Source organism: Hesperophylax consimilis, chromosome 17, assembly GCF_061612785.1.
Source record: "Hesperophylax consimilis isolate HC1 chromosome 17, BYU_Hcon_1.0, whole genome shotgun sequence".
NCBI classification, from domain to species: domain Eukaryota; kingdom Metazoa; phylum Arthropoda; class Insecta; order Trichoptera; family Limnephilidae; genus Hesperophylax; species Hesperophylax consimilis.
The window spans coordinates 33,052,266-33,071,851 of record NC_142852.1 but is presented as its reverse complement, the minus strand read 5'-3'; the positions used below and the strand labels follow the sequence as shown (position 1 = coordinate 33,071,851).

Sequence of the window (19,586 nt, the reverse complement as noted above, 5' to 3'; positions counted from 1 at the left end):
TTAGTCACCTCAAAATATTAACCGTCCAAACTAAAATATTTTTAATAAATTATTTAAAAACGCAATAAATTATGAACGAACAAGATGACAGATTCAATCGACTCAGATAATGCACCTCGAAATTCCATAGATATTTTTGAATGCAGACGCGTAGCGTTATTCATTATCGATACTCTGTTTTTTAAATCATGGCAATCCGTATACTAGTGATGGAAATAAATCGATTTTTGTAAAATCTCGCGCGTTTACGTGAAAAGACGTACTAATGTCTTGACCGCTATTATCATATTTACGTCTTTTGACGTTCTAATGTTCCGAGTGGTTAATTAAAATATTAGTGGAAATAACGAGAGATTTGCTAATGGGTGTAAATTGTGGGTAAGGATACTAATCGTAAACAATGTTATGTTTCGGTTTGCTGGAGTCAGAGCGCTATTCATGAATTACCACCCACCCTGTCATCCGATGGTTCGGATTATAGATACTATTCTCTAGTCAAAACACACTAAAGTGTAGAAAAGTTGATTTGGACTTTTGGGGATCGGTAGTGAGACAATGAAAGATAGTGTTTGTTGTCACAGCGTTTATTTGGGTGAGTCAGTAGCGCAGTTGTGACTCCGGACCGATGAGGATGATACCAAGTCTAAGCGGCGATGATGGCGGTGGAGTGGTCGAGGCTGTAGTCAGTGAGTCGACACCGCGTTGGTGGAGACCGGACTCGTGGATGTGTTCAGCACTGGTGAAGATGTGGAGTCTTCCAGGTACTCCAGTGTGAACAAAGTAGCCGAAGGTGTGATGTACCTGGTCGAGAGATGCAGGCCGCCGACGATGTCGCGGGGCCGAGGCGAAGACCGGAGAAGGTGTCGCAGGGTCTAGGCGTGTGAGGAGGGCAGGCCTGGGATGATAGCCGAGGAGTCCATAATAATTCGTAGTCCGTGCAGAGCCGGGTGTAGGTTAGATAAGGTCCTGTAGCAGAGGGGCGCTATCTGGAGCGATGCGCCTCATTTTATAGCCGCCCGGTGCATCGAGAATATTCAGACTTGTAGGTAGGAGCGCCGAATGCTAGCATTGTATCTGGAGTTCCAGCTACGATGCGTTTTGCATTGGCGATCGTTCTCGAATATTCTAGTAGCATCGCTACAGACTTATCTCGGTATTGTGTAATTGCAGTAACATCAGCCACTCACTTGTAATTTGACATATAATAAAAATATGTTATGAATAACGAATTTAAATTTTTCAGTGAAAATGAGGAAATAATAAATCTCAATGACAAGATGGACATCGAGGAAGAAGCCTCTATTAAATACAAGATTATCAACGATGAATACGCTAAGGTTAGTATTTTACTTTTATACTGGAGAAGAATCCCAATGCCCGGAGCCAGTGGAAGTTGTTATATCGTGGTGATGAATTAGAACACCATTACAATGCCACGATAGGCCCATTGTCTCTGATGGTGTTGACAGCCTTGAATTTCGAGACACCCGGTCTACACAATTTATATATCTATGGTCTACCTACTAACACGGCGGCCTACTAATCGATATGCGACCGGCGGTTGCATATCGATCTATCTATGTCATTTTTCCTACATGTTCAAGTACTCGATTACTTTGCCAGTGGGTTGTGATCGATCTAGGTCTCGATCGATCAAGGTCGTAATCTTTCTAGGTCGTGTAAAATGATTGATCTGCCCAGCTCTATTACAGAGATCTAGTCCATCAAATCTGTGACTCCAATTCACTAGTTAAATTGTTAATATTTCTTTTTTATTTCCAGGTAATAACATCAAGACGTGTGTTCACGGTACCCATACCAAAATGCCCGGGCGACAAATGCAAAAAGAGGGACAAGGAAAAGCGGAAATCCGCCGAGACGGGGCAAACAAACATAATGTCTTACTTTCATGCTATCAATGTCAATAAAGAACCTACTGCCGTCGTTAGTACTCAAGAAAGAAACGATAAAAAGCCTGATGAAAAATTTCCTAAAGGTCCCTTAAAACTAGTGGACAAAAGTTTGGCTGATATTAAAATGGAAAATCCACATAAAAACCCCATTAAGAAAATGGACGGTAATTCTGACAGCCTCGCCAATCAGTTGGATGTTCATGATAATGATTTTCACGAATTTGTCGTAAATAACTGCGTAGAATTGCTGGGAATGTCCGGTGAGAGAAAGCCTCGCAAGAAGTACAAAAGGTCTCTTGCGGCACGAACACTTATCGATTATCGAACTAAAAAAAAAAGAAAAAATGTGGTGAAACAGAAAGGTTTATGCGAAAGGAATCCTGTTAACGGAAGATATCTTAAATTCGGTAGCGTAAAATCCGAACTGGTTAAAAAAGCTCGAGAAAATAGCTCTGTGATAGCAGCAGTCATAGCGAATGATGGTCTTAGTTCAGGAAGCAATTTGTCTTACAAAAAATTTGTTCAAAAAGTTTCACCTAACGATGTCTGTAATAAAGAAGTCATTGAAAAGGTTTCACCTAACAATGTCTCTGATAAAGAAGTCATTGAAAAGGTTTCACCTAACAATGTCTCTGATAAAGAAGTCATTGAAAAGGTTTCACCTAACGATGTCTGTAATAAAGAAGTCATTGAAAAGGTTTCACCTAACAATGTCTCTAATAAAGAAGTCATTGAAAAGGTTTCACCTAACAATGTCTCTAATAAAGAAGTCATTGAAAAGGTTTCACCTAACAATGTCTCTAATAAAGAAGTCATTGAAAAGGTTTCACCTAACAATGTCTCTAATAAAGAAGTCATTGAAAAGGTTTCACCTAACAATGTCTCTAATAAAGAAGTCATTGAAAAGGTTTCACCTAACAATGTCCCTACTAAAGAGGTTGTTCAAAAAAGCTTGCCAATCACTACTAGTAATCTGAACATTATAAATGGTTCAAAAATCGAATTGAAAAAGAACAATGTTTCCAAATTTGAAAAAGAATGTGATGATACGGGTATTAAAGGTGGCGGAGAACGCCTTTTGGGATGTAAAAAAGGTGATTTAGCAAATAATGTTGATGTAGTGAGTGAAAAGGGTGATTTGGTGTTAGAAATTGGGGAAAATAAACAATTGAACGAAGAACAAGGTGATTTGGTGATTGACAGCGGAAAAAAGAGATCGAAGAGTGAAGAAGGCGACTCGGTGAATGATATTTTAAAAAAGAGATCGAAGAGTGAACAAGGCGACTCGGTAAATGATATTGGAAAAAAAAAATCGAAGCGTGAACAAGGCGTGAAAGTTGGTTCAGATTACAAAAATGACGCCGCCTTAAATGTGACTTGTGACCTCCCCGTTAGCAGAACTGATTCAATCGAAGAAATAATATTTGCTCAAAAATTCAATTTAATTACTGTACCGGACGTATCAGAACCATTGCAGAATGTGGATGTCGATGAATTCATCAATGGATCTAAGATATTCGGTGAGACGTGCCACTTCATCAATGAATCTAGCGGTAGTGAGGAATGTTTCATTGACGATGATGTAACCGTGCCGGTAAAGCAATATAGCAACCATTCTAAAAATGCAGATTTGCGTACCGTCGATGAAATAAAGGATCTTAATAAAGGTACAGAAGAACATAACATCGATGAAATAAATGATCTGCCTAAAGATGCAGAGATGCATAACATCGATGAAGTAAAGGATCTTAATAAAGGTACAGAAGAACATAACATCGATGAAATAAATGATCTGCCTAAAGAGACAGAAATACATAACCTCAATGAAATAAATGATCTCTCCAAAGATGCAGAGATGCATAACATCGATGAAATAAATGATCTGCCTAAAGAAACAGAAATACACAACGTCGATGAAATAAATGATCTGTCCAAAGATGCGCAAATGCATAATATTGATAAAATAAATGATATGCCTAATGAGACAGAAATACATAACGTCGATGAAATAAATGATGCAGAGATGCATAACATCGATGAAATAAATGATACTGTATTTTCCAGCTCATTACCAAAAAGTGATAATCTATCTGAAGTATCTTCACACGAAAAGACTAATAAAATAAGTAACGTTGCGTCATTGTTAGACGACCCAAACGATGAAATTGTGTCTTTACTCTATGACTCCGATACATCTTATAACGAAATAACTGAAATCAACAACGCACACAATGAAATTGTGTCTCTTGTTGGTGAAAATAACGATGAATGCATTTTAATTCTTGAAGACAATGATGATGAAGAAATCGCACCAACTTCCGATGAAACTAATAAAATTCTGACAGAGAATACCGATGTACATAAGAACGATGCAAATTTTGAAATTTCAATAGACGATTTAATCAAAAAGACTGTAGGAAAATTGGTATGTGACACCATAGATTTGAGTGATAATAAAGACAAATCTTTGAATAATTCAGAAAACGATTTTTCAAATTCGCCTCTCAGTAAAAAGTATAATGATTCAAAAATTGGTTACAGTACAAATTCTAGCTTCTCCGTTCACGGGAATGTCTTAAATGTACGACGTCACGCCAAACGTGTTATCAAGTTGGAAACTCCATACGTCGAGGAAATAATTGAACTGAACGATCTACCGAACACATCAAATGATACATTAACAGACGATTCGGTAAACAAACAAATGCGCAACGATTCTATTAACGTTGACACCGTTAAAAGATACAATTTATTCACATGTAAAGATTCTGAGAGTGATGTATCAATCAAAGATCTTGATGCAAACAAAAAAGGTTCAACGTCAGATCAAGATTGTGTTTTTGTAAATGATTCTGTGAACACGAAAGAGAAAGGTGTCGACGCTAATAAAAAACCTAACCCGTTGGATGAAGATTGTGTGATTGTTAATGTGTCTAAAAAGCGTAAACGCAAGCGTCAAAAGTTTAAAAATCACGACAGTTTGATGAGCGAAAGTGATGGGAAGCAAAAAAAAAACAAAAATTCTGATTTCGTAGCAAATAGCACGGTATCCACATTCAATTCGATAACGTCAGCAAATGAATCGCCATCTTTTTCGCAACGGAGTTTCAGACGAGATTTTTGGAAAATTACGTCTGTTACGAAGCGGTAAAAAATAGAAAAATGGACGGTCAACTTTGTGATGTTATTGTGAAATTCAAATAGAAGGAATACATATTTTTATGTGAATATGTAGAAAGTTTGGGTATTAAATGTAAAAATTGGAACCACTTCTGTGGCAACACCGATATTAGAACAATATTATTTAAAATCGATTCAAATGTTCAGGTTATGATTGACTCCTGAATTAGACGGAAAAAAAAAACATAATTCTTTTTTTTTTTAACGTTTTGTCTTAATTTTAGTATTTCTTTATTGTGTTTATGACCATTTTTATTAAACTTCTTTTAAATAATTCTTTTAAAATACCCTTTCAAACAATTATCTTTTATCAACCTTCCAGCGGGTAATTTCCTTGAGTTTTCTCTATGTAAATGGTGTTTTTTTTTATATAAATGTTAGGGAATTGCTGTATTGCTTAAATGAGAAATAAATAGAAAAAAGTAGTAGTTGATTTAATACGATTACACTTCAGGGCGCGTGTCGTAAAATTTACGTTCAACTGAAATTTCCAAATATCAATGAATAACAAAAACTTTAAGCACACCCGGTAATGTCTGTTGTTTAGATAGACACTGACCCTCGAATAGGTCGGGGTTCGATACTTGCGACTAATGGGGGAAGCGATAAGGCTCATTTGCAGAGATGTGCAAAATGGGTACCCAAAACCATTTGAAATGCAAAATGAAAATGGGTCAAAACTTTTCCATTTGAAAATGCAAAATGGTTTTTAGAAAAGCTTTTCAAAATGCATTGAAAATGCAAAATGGTTTCTCAGTCAAACAATCAAAATAATTATAGAATTTTTAAACAATTTTGTCATTTAATAATGGACATCAATGTAGAACAAACATATTACATGATGGTAAATCCAAAAACACCACGACTACAGATTATGAAACCACAAAAAATTTGCGCGGGACTAATGTTGCCAACGTAAAAACATAGAAACTGCTATCTAACATTTAATATTACAGCGTCATGGCCATGTTCAGTATTTTTTGTAATGGTATTACTCAATTGCCAGGGCTCCTACCAGGGAGCAACTTGACAAATGTAAATTATCTCTCATAGCGAGGTTGAGGACCGACTGATATTTGGGGCTTATGAAAAGAAGATGAGTGGAGATAGTAGGAAGAATGTTGCAAAAAAGCATTTAAAATGGAAAATGCATTGAGAAAAGCATTTAAAATGCAAAATGAAAAATACCCATTTTGCATTTCCATTTGAAATAAAGCACATCTCTGCTCATTTGTAGTAAATTTTGCGACAGCGCGCCCGCTGGAAGGTTAAGTAATTTAAAAAGTGTCTGAACACTGTGTACACATAATGTGAAAAATTGCTCTTGGAACATGGTGCTTTCTTCAAGTTACCTCAGTGTTGCCATGTAAAGCAAATATTTGTCACAATGTAATAACGTTCTTCCATAGGGATACGCTAAGTTCCGATACGTAGACAGGCACATGTTACTGACACGTTTTAAACTCGTCTGCGACGCCAGAGGTTGTTCCCACTCAAGATGTTGTCAAGACTTTAATCCTGGAGTCACTCGTGTCAGACAATGCGTGTAATTTAGATTAATGCTAGATATAAATATGACAGCTGCAGCAACTGTTTGTTTGTGAGTGAGTTTATGAAAGCACTGGTGCAGACTTGACAGTGAAAAATTACAAGGTAGTCGCAGAGGCGCTATCGCCTACTAATATCTCGTTGAAATATGTTCCACGTTATCACGCCAGTATAAGTGAGCGTTGAAGGTCAATTTGGACTAATTGAAAGTAAAAAATGTGGAATCAATTTTTAAAATGATTTTATAAAATATATTATATGCAGATACTTTATTGAATTCTTCAAACGAATGCTTCCAATTTTGAAAATGAAAATTAAATATAAAACAAAAGTTCTAGAGATCATTGAACTGGAGTTACAGACAGAAGCACAGCCGAAATTTGTATTTTTAATTCTAGTTTTGACGTTTTGAAAATTCAACGATGATTTATGGGGACGCGGGTCTTGTTTCAGTAGCGAAGTGTACGGATGCACGATAAGTTTTTTGCGACGTGAATACACGACACGAGTATGGGATACTTGCGTACGCCTATGAAAGAACTGCATAAGTTGTCTTATTTTATTATACTTTTTATTCTACTTGAGATTAAAATTCTGAATTTACTGATGGAAAAAAAATCTCTTTTTCTGGTTGAACAGCTTACCTAGAAGTGTGTTTTTAATATATATTGAACTGATTTAAAAGATTTTTTTTTATTTGAAAAATTGAACCCTTAAGCGGGAAAAAAGCGTTATCGAAATAATGTTTTTTTTTTGTGCAGATCTATTCAAATTACGCACCATTATCGCAACTACTTACTGCAAAAATCATTTTAAAATCTAAATCACAGATTATAAGGCCTGCGGTGACAGACGGTTGCAAATATACAGACACAAGTCAACCATTAAGGGGGTGACAGATTACGCTATAAGAAACTTGGCAGTCCGTCCTCTCTGCCTACCCCTGCGGGGAAATGGCGTGATGGTTAGTTAGTTCAAAGCGTTTTATATAACTCCACATTGCTCACCATGCAATCCCATACAGACCTGACAGATTTTGTGCTATAAGTGTGGAAGTGGCGACGATGATGCGCCGTGATCTGCTAGCCAGGCTATATTTGAAAATTATGCGACATTTACAATCAATTCTAATATACAATGACCCGGCTGTCATCTGTCAAAGTGACAGATCCCATACAAAGAAATGATATTACGCGGCAGTTCCCCAGTTGATCTGACCCCCTCTCCTGAGGAAGATTATTATGTAGTAGCGTCGCACCTCAACTTACAATCCGTATAGGCCACGTCCAAATTATGTGTTTTGCGTAATGTGTCTTTACTCAATTAAAACTGACGGTTTGTGCTATCGGCGCTAGACATATTTGTCATTATTTATATTGATAAAGTTTAATTTCTGCTTTGTGTTATTATTAATACTAACTTTGTTGCTTGGAGTTATCCTTAAGAGATAGATATACGCCATCACTGACTTTCTGTAGACCTTTTTAAGATATATAATTCCGTAGTACATTAATTTGATGAATCTCATAAGGTTTAGCCAGCGTTAGCAATTATGTAAGTTCCCGAAAATATTATTTTTTTACAACTTGTTTACAAAACATAGACTTTTCTCTACTTTCTATAAGTATAATATGCGTGTATTATATATATAAACCTTGGGGAAGAATTTCTCTAAATGATAGTGAAAACCATATCAAAATCCGTTTTTTAGTTTAGAAGAACTAAGCGCACAAACAAACAAGCGGATAGCGATTTTGTTTTATACTATTTACAGATTATTCCCAACATCTAGAATTTGGAAAAATGGCGATATAATTTTTTTTCTTTTACTCAAAACTTATGAATGAATCGATTAGAATACATAAAACATGTTGTTTGTTAATTAAAATATCTTATTACATATAAATTAATTAGACTTTCAATGTGTATTTAGTCACTGCAGTCAAACGAAATGTTTAACAGCCAATATCGCAGATCTCCCTTATCGCATAACGCTGTTTTTCCGCAAAAGGGATCAATTTATCGACCTTAATTTGGACCAGCGGACATTAAAATACATTTCTTTTGGTTTGAATATCTTCAGTGTTTGACAATATAAAAAGTTATGTTATTTCAAAATAATATGTTAAGGCGATGCCATACGTAGTAATGCAAAATTATGTTTTTTTGTTCAGTGTTTTTGGTTTGAAAATTTGGTCGCCTAGAAATGTTTCAGATGCTTTAATTAAATACTGCGAGTAGAATACATCTTGGCCTTTGAAATAATCGAGTATTTTTTTATATAAGTCTTTTTATAAGCCCAGAAAAAAATAATGTATAAGGCCTATGAAAACTGCTTTAAATTTCAAAATCTCCTACTTACGAACCCATTTTCGGTTATGATTTTATTGTATAATCTGGCAAATTAAGTTATTTATAAAATGATGGGAAAAAAATTAAATATTTATGCCTGAACATCCACAAAATAAAATAAAAGGCACTTTTTGGCCATGTTTTTTTCTTTTGCATAAATCAAAACAGGCGGATGGTGTTAAGCGGGAATTTAAACCTTATCGCCACCTACGTAAGGGGTGTTATTGATAGCGGCTCGATTTAAAATATTACACGACGTAGTGCATCGCCTTAAGTTCTTGTACTGTATAAGAGTTTTTGTTTTTGGCGACCAGAGCTTGTATAATTTTATGTTTCATGTTATATTTATATGTCGTGCAATTATTAGAGTTGAGACGAACAACACATAATTAGAATTGTGTGTATCGGTGCCTTATTATTCATTTCCTGCAGCATTTTGTCTCGCTTTCTCCTGTTTAATGTTTGTTACTAGCGAGAAAGGAATATGAATATTCGAAAAGGGAAGTACAGTGAAACTCTCTTAAGAAGTTCCCACTTAAAAAGTTTTCACTCTTAAAGCTGGGTCCAGACATGTTCTTTTGTCCGTACCGTACCTCCGTTTCGTACCAGCGTCGCGATCCAAAAACTCTGGACGCATCATCTTTTGTCCGTACCGTACCTCCGTTTCGTATCCGCGTCGCGATCAAGAGCCCGTATCTCCGTAACGTCGCTGCGATCATCGCGTGTCCATTTCCTCCCACCATGTCGTCGACTGCGGAAGTGTTTGAGAATTTGACGATTGCTTGCGCGTCCTTCATTGTTATTCACAATAATATAACGAAAAAAAAACAAAAAAGGCGACGTTGGTGGGAGTTAGAATTGTTCAAAAACAGAGAAAGATGTAAGACGCCGCGAACACGTCCAGACTGGCGCAGACCCGTACCGTATCGCCTTTGAACGGGCCGAAAAACCGACTCGCGATGGATCGGAGCGTACCTCTATCCGTATCGAGATGCCGTACCACCGTACCGTACCGAACGGGCGTCCAAACTAGCGTTCTTGATCGCGACGCTGGTACGAAACGGAGGTACGGTACGGACAAAAGAACATGTCTGGACCGAGCTTAAGAAGTTTTATTCTCGGTCCTTTGAAATTCTGTACAAAAAAATGTTTTTAGCTAAAACTGCTTCCCGCTTAAGAAGTTTTAAATGTTTGGCAGTGAATCCATCACGAACGAAAACAATAATAAATTGTCCCCTTTTAGTTGGGCAGTAAAACCCATCATAAACCGAAACTAGAAACTACTGTCACAACACGAAATTAACCTTTTTTCAACAGTCATAAAATGTACAGTTTTGTTGTTGCTCCACATTTTTGTGTTTGCTATGATTGAAGAAATATGAAAGTATTGATGTTTTTGTAGCTGGAAACAATAACATATTTTTAATTCATTTTACCTGTGAAAATTAAAACTATGTTCAATACAAGAAAAAAAATCTTTTAAAAATTGCCAAATTTGGATCTCACAAAGTTTTTTTTTGTCTAATCCCTTGGAAAACTTCTTGAAAGAGTTTCACTGTGTATGTGTATCGGTGCATATATTGTATACACTTCTGACAGTGAAGTCTTAGCTAAATATCACTGAGAAACAGTATTTTATCTTATAGTTATTAGTGAGAAAGAGACAAGTATATACGATCGTCGAATTTGAATATTTGAAAAGTTTTTGTAGTGTGTTCAAAAAATTATGTTTTTTTATAAATTTTCTTTTCTTAAGTGGAATAACAACATTTGGAGTGCTGTGTCTGGAAACTCGTAGTAAAAGTGGAAAAATGGTAAATAATACATCACATAGAGAACCCAAAAATATATTTTTTTAATTAAATTCTAACTTTAGACTCGATCAATTCGAAAATAAAAAACACAAATAAAAATTGTTATATCACAAAATCTATTCCAAATTTGATGTAGATTCACAAATTTCCTGCTTGTACCATTGCTTTCCGGACACTGTATACCATAAACACCCAAATCGATAGACTTGCCTGACATGAAAGTTTTGAATCATTTCATGTAATCATATTTATGTCACCACGAGGGTTTGAGAATGCTTTGATTTTTGCAAAAATGAGTGAGGTGGGTAAATTAAAACACACTTGTAAAATAACGAAATATTAAATTTTGGAAACAAGCCCGAACTTGCAAGAGTTTCTCAGATTTGCAGTCAAGTTTTTCAGGCAACCAGCAATTTGTAAAAAGGACTATTAATGATATTACAATGCGAGTTTCTTGCTTAATGTCAGATTCATCTATCGACGAATCACAGAAAGGGAAACGGTCACGCCCCCTTCGCTCTTGCGCGCTTGGTTTGTTCTTCTTTCCCTGATTGGCTGGTCTATCAATTTGAACATCGATGTGTGTACACACTATTTCTATATAAATAAAAAAACACAAGAAAACGATTAAGCTCATTATTATTGTTTTATACTATTTTGTTCTATTAACTGTTTTGCATATAATATATATTTTTAAAGATACTCCTATTTTTCTGTAAAATAAAAATTTGAACAGATAAACACGTATTGCATTTTTGTTGTTATTTAACTCTTTTTCATGTGAATACCGCACGATAATCCCACCTGTCCGAAGCCAAAAATAATGATGATAATTTGTATAGCGCCATTTTTGTGAAAAATCACCTCAAGGGAGCTGTACAATATAAGACGTCCTAGGCTTTATCTAATTTTATTATTTACAAACAGACAGAGATATTGAAAGTAGGGTAAATGCAGGTAACTCCATTAATGGAGGACTGAACGCAGTTGGCGCTAACAAAAAATTGTTCAAAGAAGCAAAGCTAGCAGTCCACAATGGAGTGCTGGTACCTACGCTGATGTAATGAAGTGAGGCATGGAACTGGCAAAGAAAGTAGATTGAATGCTGTTGAAATGAGATCCCTGAGGCGTATTTGTGGTAAAACCATGTTTGATTGTGTAAGGAATGTGGATATCTGCAAAGAGTGCAAGGCTGATGTAAGCGTAATGAGTAAGATCAAGAAAAGGACGCTTAGATGGTTTGGGCATGTAGAGCAAATGAGCGAAGAAAGGAGTGTAAGGAGAATATACAATGCAAATGTGAATGGTAGCAGAAGTCGGGGACGCCCGATGAAGACATGGTGCGACCAAGTGAATCAGATACTTGAGTCGGGCCATGTCAAGAGTCAGAATAATAAAAGAGTATGTATGAATGTGAATGAGGCAAGAAGTGTGTGGTGTGACCGAGTTGTTTGGCGGTCCGTCCTCTCTGCCTACCCCTGCGGGGAAAAGGCGTGATGGTTAGTTATAAAGAAAAACATATTTACAGCTAGTCACTTCAGATGAAAACACCTTTATTGAAAAGTTTACGACTTTTCACGCAGAGGACCCTAACTACCCACTTGCTATTTCAACATCATAACTGCTGATAATACATGTATCCACTCGATTGGTTTTAACATATATTAACAATATTATTTTATTATTGTTAATACGGAAACATACGAACTACTTTTGAAACTGTGGTTTAAAATCAAAGATATTAGAAGAACGAGATATGCTATGTTGGCCGCCGGACCGTAGGTGGAGTACTACCTAATTAGGGTACTTTGAATACTATCGGGACGTGTACGCACAGAAATCTGTTCTATGTATTAGTGCGGATACCTTAGCGTAAGCGAAGGTGTGCAGTAGTATTGGTGAACAAAACCGGCGACACCGGGCAAAACAATTCCACACAGTATGAACTACTCATAGCACATCTCGTTCTTCTAATATCTTTGTTTAAAATCAACGAATCCGCCTAGATTTCGCCGTCTATCCCATATTTTTAGGTTCCATAAATTTGGCACATTATGGCAAGCGATCATCGCTCAAAATAGTAGTAGATGTGTTCAACTGCACGGAATATAGTTATAAGACGGCTATAATAACATACCTCAATCACAATAATCAATGTCAGGAATGATAATATTCTTCTGCATGACTCCTATATCATATTTTACTACATCTAAACTATTTACTTCAGATATCTTATAGTCTTAGCTGATATATGTATTATTTCTTATCCATAAGTATAAATGCAACGTACACTTCAATGGTAGAGAAAGTACAAAAGAAGTTTCTACGTTATCTTTATCTTAGAGACTTCGGGTACTATCCCTATTTATACCCATCTGCCTTCCTTTCCGGAATGCTAGGTATCGATAGTCTTGTCAACAGGCGGAAAGCTGCGTTGCTGATGATGGCCTATAACTTGTTGAACGGTCACATCAACAATCCACAAATTTTGAATAAAATTTTATTTTACTTCCCTGATAACTTCGCTCTTGCGCGTAGACACAAACCATTCATTCTTCCGAGATGTAGGACTAACTTACCTTCTAAACTCACTAGCCTCTGACATCGACATTTTCCACCTGAGCATTATTATATTTAAATCGCTAATTAGGCAATTATGATTGTATAATGTATCTTTGTTATTGGAATTTTTTTATTCTGTAAATATGCATATAAAATATAAATAAATAAATTGTATCGCTGACAAAGTTGCGATGCCTGCTCAGCTAATCCAATTACAATTAATTTTGTGGGTAACAATAAACTCACTACTGACTATTATTTATTTATTTATTTATTGGTAAAGGTAAGAGACAAACAGCTTATACATAAAATACAAATATAAATATATACATGTTAAAAACAGTCAAGCCAAAAAAGTCTCCTATATTAATATTGATTGGAGATGGAGTTTTATTGCATAAAAAAAAAATATATATATTTTAGGTGAGGAGGGGAGGAATAGGAATTTAGGATGAGGATAGGAGATGCTCTGGATACATTCCATACAATAGTATTAATTTTCGATCGTACGAGTTACTTCTAATCGATATTTGTGAAGTGTATTGCTAAAAATATCTATGTTTTGAAATTTAGTATTATATTGGGCACATATACGTGGAATTGGTGAATTTTTTCTAAAGTTAGTTCTACATGTAGGTAAATGAAACAAATGGGATTGCCGTGTTGATCTTGTTGGAATATGAATATTTATTAAATTCATTAGCTCTGGTGAGTCGAGGCCATTGTTAAGAATTTTAAATAATAAAATTTGGTCAAAAACCAAACGTCGTGTATGAAGTGAGTTGAAGTTGTGGTAATTAATAGAATCGGCGTAATTTGAGAAATGTAAGTTTTGTTTATAATTAATGTGTTTAAAAAATTTTTTTTGAATTCTTTCGATTCTTTCAATGTGGGCTTGGTAAAAAGGAGTCCAGATCGGTGTGCAGTGTTCTAGGTGGGGACGGATGAACGCTGTGTAAAGGGAATATAGAGTCTTAAGGTTGCGGAAAGGTTTCGTTAAACGTATTATAAATCCTAGCATTTTGTTGGCTTTGTTGATGATTGCATCAGTGTGTTGAATGAAGTTTAATTTCACATCCAGTATTACCCCAAGGTCTCTGATAGAATCTACTTCTTTGATTTGTGTCCCGTTTAATGTATAATCAAAGGAAATTTTATTTTTGTTACGTGTAAATGATAATTTATTGCACTTTGAGGTATTTACTACAAGTTTATTTGATTCACAGTAGTTAAAAAGACAATTGAGATCCTCTTGAAGTTTAATGCAATCTTCGATTGATTTGATAACTAAGTAGATTTTTTTATCGTCTGCATATGCTAGGTAATTGGCATGTAAAAAACATTTGTGAATATCATAAATATACACATTAAATAATAATGGCCCTAAATGAGAACCTTGAGGTACACCGGAGGGCACGGAAAAGAAACTGGACTTAGTTCCCGCAACTGATACACATTGAAGTCTGCTCCGAAGGTATGAAGTGAGCCACCGGAGTAAATCACCATGGATGCCTATTTGACTTAATTTTTTAATTAAAATGAAATGGTTTACTTTATCGAAGGCCTTAGAGTAATCAGTGTAGATTACATCTACTTGGTTTCTATTGTCCATATTGCTCATAGACATAGATTACTCATTATCATAGACACCTCATACTTCGCCTTAAGACAGGTCTTAAACAAGCCTAGTATAAATTAGTTCTACTATCGTTACACTGGTATATATTTCTTTTGAATTATGCATTGTCTTACAGCACTTATATTAATAACTGCATCACTTGCAATAGTGTTTTTGGGTACACATTAATTGTTCTATAATTTATTGCTATTATTATCCTGTTTACCACTGTACGCTTGTAATTCGATCATCACTGTATTGTAAAAGCCATTATTTGGCGTTTGAATAAATAAATTTAAAAAATGTTTTTGCCAACTCGCCATAAAATGCTAAAAATCGCTCAGGTTTATTAGGAAGATTAGTGACTGAGGTTAAGTTGATATTTCTTTTAAAAGACTGGAGAATTTTAATTTCGATATTGTTTTTCGTTGAATAAATAAATTAATTAATTAATGTAATGGAATTAGGAAGTGTTAACCCGCTTAGCGACATCTGATAGAGCTGAAACTCAACAGATAGATTCGTTGTTGATGATAATGCATTCTATGTATCAACTTTTCGTGGCACTCGTGCACACGTGCATTTTTCTGAAATTGGATGACATTATCTATCGCAGCCAAGTGAAGGAATAGGTAGTACCCAAAATGACTATTCTCCTTATATTAGCTTAAATACTTGACATATCATTTTAGTATTTTACGTTTTCCTGCGCAAATACATAAGTTACCATTAATAATTGGGATTTCTATAGTTTAAAAGCCCATAAGACAGAAAAATGCATGGGGTCGTCGGAAGACGCACTTGATTACTGACGTTTTGTTTGGCATCTTGGCATGTCAAGAATTATAAAAATTTACTAAATAAATGTCAGTACTAATTAGGATAGCGTGGTCAACTCATTTAAGCCAATCCCTGGGGAGGATTGTTCAATCCTCAGTCAAACCAAAAAATATATATTTTTAAATAATCTATTAATAGAAATATTATTTTTTTATGAAATGACCTTTAAATGTTGCGAGATTGAAGGGACGGAGATGTGTAGAGGAAGGTTGGTAAGTATCCGGCTATTCAGATCTGGTCACGATACATGGCTAAAGCCACTTCAATTCTGAATGGAAGTCTTTCACCAGGGCTATAATGAGACCATCTACCATTCTGGAACGTGCACAAATATAACGTGATAACCTTACTAATAAACGTGTTTTAAATTTTACGCAACTGTTTTACAAATATTGTAAAAATTAAAACATTTTTATTAGTAAGGAGAATTTTTATATACATTATTTTATATCAACATGTCGCATAGAAATCGTATCTCCCTTACCGTCATGTTGAGAACTATGATCTAAACGCTGTTAGAAAGAGAAAACACCACGCTTTATATTCAAATCTAGAAGTTAACCACAGGATAATTAAAATGTACACTTTTATGAAACGAAAAGTTCTGACCGCAATTTTGTGAATTTTTTATCAATTATTTTTGTAAACAACTAGCTGTACCCCGCCACGCGTTGCTGTAGCTCAGTCTGTCTGTGCAGATAGAGATACAATAGCGCATTTTGTTTTTACATTGAACAGACGGTGCTGTTTTAAGTATGTTTTTACATCATATTACATCTATACAGGATGTATCGGCACAGTTCCATGATAATTCAACACAGTGACAATAAAGTCATTAGAATCGATGAAAAAAAAAATTTAAACCTAACCTAACCTGCTTAACCCAGTTAATAAAGTTTTTGTTTCATCACTTTCCATGACTTTTTTTTATTTTAACTTCCGATTTAGTTGTCCGGGTTAAATCTTCCCCAAAGGAAAAACTTAACCCTTCCACTCACTTTTCCACAAATGATCATCTAGTCAATCAACATTATGTAAGTGCATTATACAGGGTGTCCGGAAACTCGTAGTACAAGCGAGAAACTGGTGAATCTACATCACATTTGGAGTCGATTTTGTAGTATATATTTTTTTTATTTGAGCTTTCGTTATCGAGTAAATCGAGTTTGAAGTTGATTTTTTTTTTTTTTTTTTTTTTTTTTTTTAATCAAATTCTTATAAATTATTACTGAAGATCAAAGTACCCAACTAATTAAAACTATTTGAAAGTAAAACAAATGAAGAAACTCGGATTTGAAGCATTATTTTGAAATCACCCTTCATTTAACCCGGTTTAATCATAAAATATTTCTGCTCTGCAGGGTTAAAACATCTGTTATTCAACCCTAAGCACCAGAAAAAACTTTAACCCTAAAATAGCCGAAAAATATTTTTTTTTGGTTTTTTTTTTTTTTTTTTTGAAAATGCTCAAATCAAAAAACTTTATGTTTTTTTGGGTTCCCCATGTGGTGTAGATTCTCCAGTTTCCCGCTTGTACTACGAGTTTCCGGACACCGTGTATAAGCAAAATAAATACAAAACAATACAAGAACAACACGTCAACTCACCAGAGATCAAATGGGAAAATAATTCACCGACTCCAGATATTTTCATATCAGAGGGTTCGGCTCGGTAGAACTTCTAACAGGGCCTATAAATCCTACTGATCCCTCAACATAAATATTTAAAAAATCTTTTGTTATCCTACATGTATTCAAAATGACCAAAATAACTTTTTAAAGATGTGATGACGGATAAATCATCAAAATGAATTATCATTTTGATGATTTATCCGGTCACCTATCGGCACGTACCTGACTAAATTTAACCAGCTATTCTTTAGCAAATTTGGAGTAAAAAATGTTATGGACACTTTTTCTGCCGGTGACATTTTTTTAAAATTAATTTTTTCAATACAAGAAAGAAAAAAAATCCATACTCCGTCACTGTCGTTGGCATTGTTTCTCGTGTTCAACAGCTGTTATTAGCAAGTGTGTCAAAAAGCACCCTCGCTCTTTCATACACACTAAATAATAATAGTAAATCCAACATGACTCGTGCCTGGGAAGAAAATTGGGCAGTCTCCAAAATAATAACTGGATCTTTCTATGCTGGAATTCAAAACCATATCCCTGCTAAGCCATGGTTTCACGGTAAAAAACTGTCAAAACGATTCATTTCATGTATTTCGAGAATGAGAATTGGTCACTGTTCAATTGCATCCCACTTGGCTAGAATTAGAGTTTTGGATGATCCGGTCTGCCAGTGCGGTGTGGAAGAGGAAACCCTCGACCACGTTTTCTTTAACTGTAAAAATCATTCATCTTTCAAGAACATATACCGCCGTCTTATTAAAATCACACACCAGTCCCCCCTTAACATTTCATACCTTTTATCTCTTAACAATTCTCGTGTTCATACAGCTTTATGTAAGTTTATTAACCTGAATGAATTCAACATTTAATTTGTTTTAGCGATCTAAATGAGTCCAATGATTAAATTGTTATTTTTAACTGTTACCGGCACAAAGCACTCTTTTCAGGGTGAAATGCCTAAAACCAAAAAAAATAATAATAATAATAGTTAAAAATGAGACAAATGGTGCCATGCCATTTCGTTGTGATTGTAAAAGCGCCCAAATGTAGGTACGTACGTACATTATTCAACGAAACTCGAATAAAATATTGCCAGATGGGTTTTCAAACTTTTACAAAGGAAAAAACATTGGTGACATGTGGTGAAAATATGAACAGTAAATTTTTTGATTAAAAAAAAATGTTACCGGACAGTAAAGTGGCCATAACATTTTTTACTCCAAATGTGCTAAGGAATAGCTGGTTAAAGTTTGTCGGGTACGTGCTGATACACCCTGTATAATATAAGTAAGAAAAAAATTATTTATTTGAATATAAAGCTTGGTGTTTTCTCTTTTTAACATTGTTTAGTTCATATTGCTAACTACGACAGTGAGGGAGAAACAATGATTTCTATGAGAACATATGAGCTCTTCAAAAAACTAACAAATGACTACGGGTAATATCTGTTTGTTCCCAAAACCCAACAAATTAGCTTTAACGGTTAACTAACCTAACAAAGATAATATATCTTAGGAAAAAGGTATGAAGGGTGAGTAGGAATCTAGGGATCAATGTGTCCAGGAGTGACTGGCGTATGAATCCATCCCTCCCACTGCGGCGTAAGGCGAGTCCGGCCGGAGATGTCACCCTGGACAAACCTCACCTATCTCGCTATTTTGGGTGACCTTGTAGCAGTTCAATATTGCCCTGCCACTAATTTCCTAACAACTGACAAGACCTCTCAGTTGTTTATGTGACGCATGCTTTATGCCGCCTTCTAGAAGGGAGCTCGAGACAGAATTTCGTGAGCGGCGAGTTCAGTACCAATCGGGCAGCCAGCTGGAACCGACACGTCTTGAGGGAGATACGAACGAGCACTCCAGACGACACTCTTACTGGCATGCGATGACGCCATCAGCTTGTAGAATTAATTCACTGGTCATCGGATTGCACCGTTTTCTTAATTTAACAACGCTTTAAGTGTTGTTACATATTACTTTGTATTGACGCTCACACCTGTGATGTAACTAATATTGTTGTTAACTAGAGATCTCTTGCTCTTTAAGATGTTGGAATAAATGTAATATTGGAATTCTTTTCTCTTTTATTCTTACAATCTTAGCAATACCCGATGTTGGTTCCC

The 19,586-nt window shown here is 35.3% G+C and overlaps 1 protein-coding gene across 1 annotated transcript in view; it reads left to right on the top strand.

Annotated features, from left to right (window-relative positions):
- The window catches only part of LOC149416458 (uncharacterized), a 38,187-nt gene extending 28,258 nt beyond the window's left edge, over window positions 1–9,929 (top strand). The window contains exons 11-12 of the mRNA XM_089641698.1: window positions 1,244–1,337; window positions 1,783–9,929. Coding sequence (XP_089497824.1) covers window positions 1,244–1,337; window positions 1,783–5,064 — 3,376 coding nt within the window. The 3' untranslated portion in view covers window positions 5,065–9,929. The remainder of the gene's footprint in view (window positions 1–1,243; window positions 1,338–1,782) is intronic.
- Window positions 9,930–19,586: the final 9,657 nt, after the last annotated feature.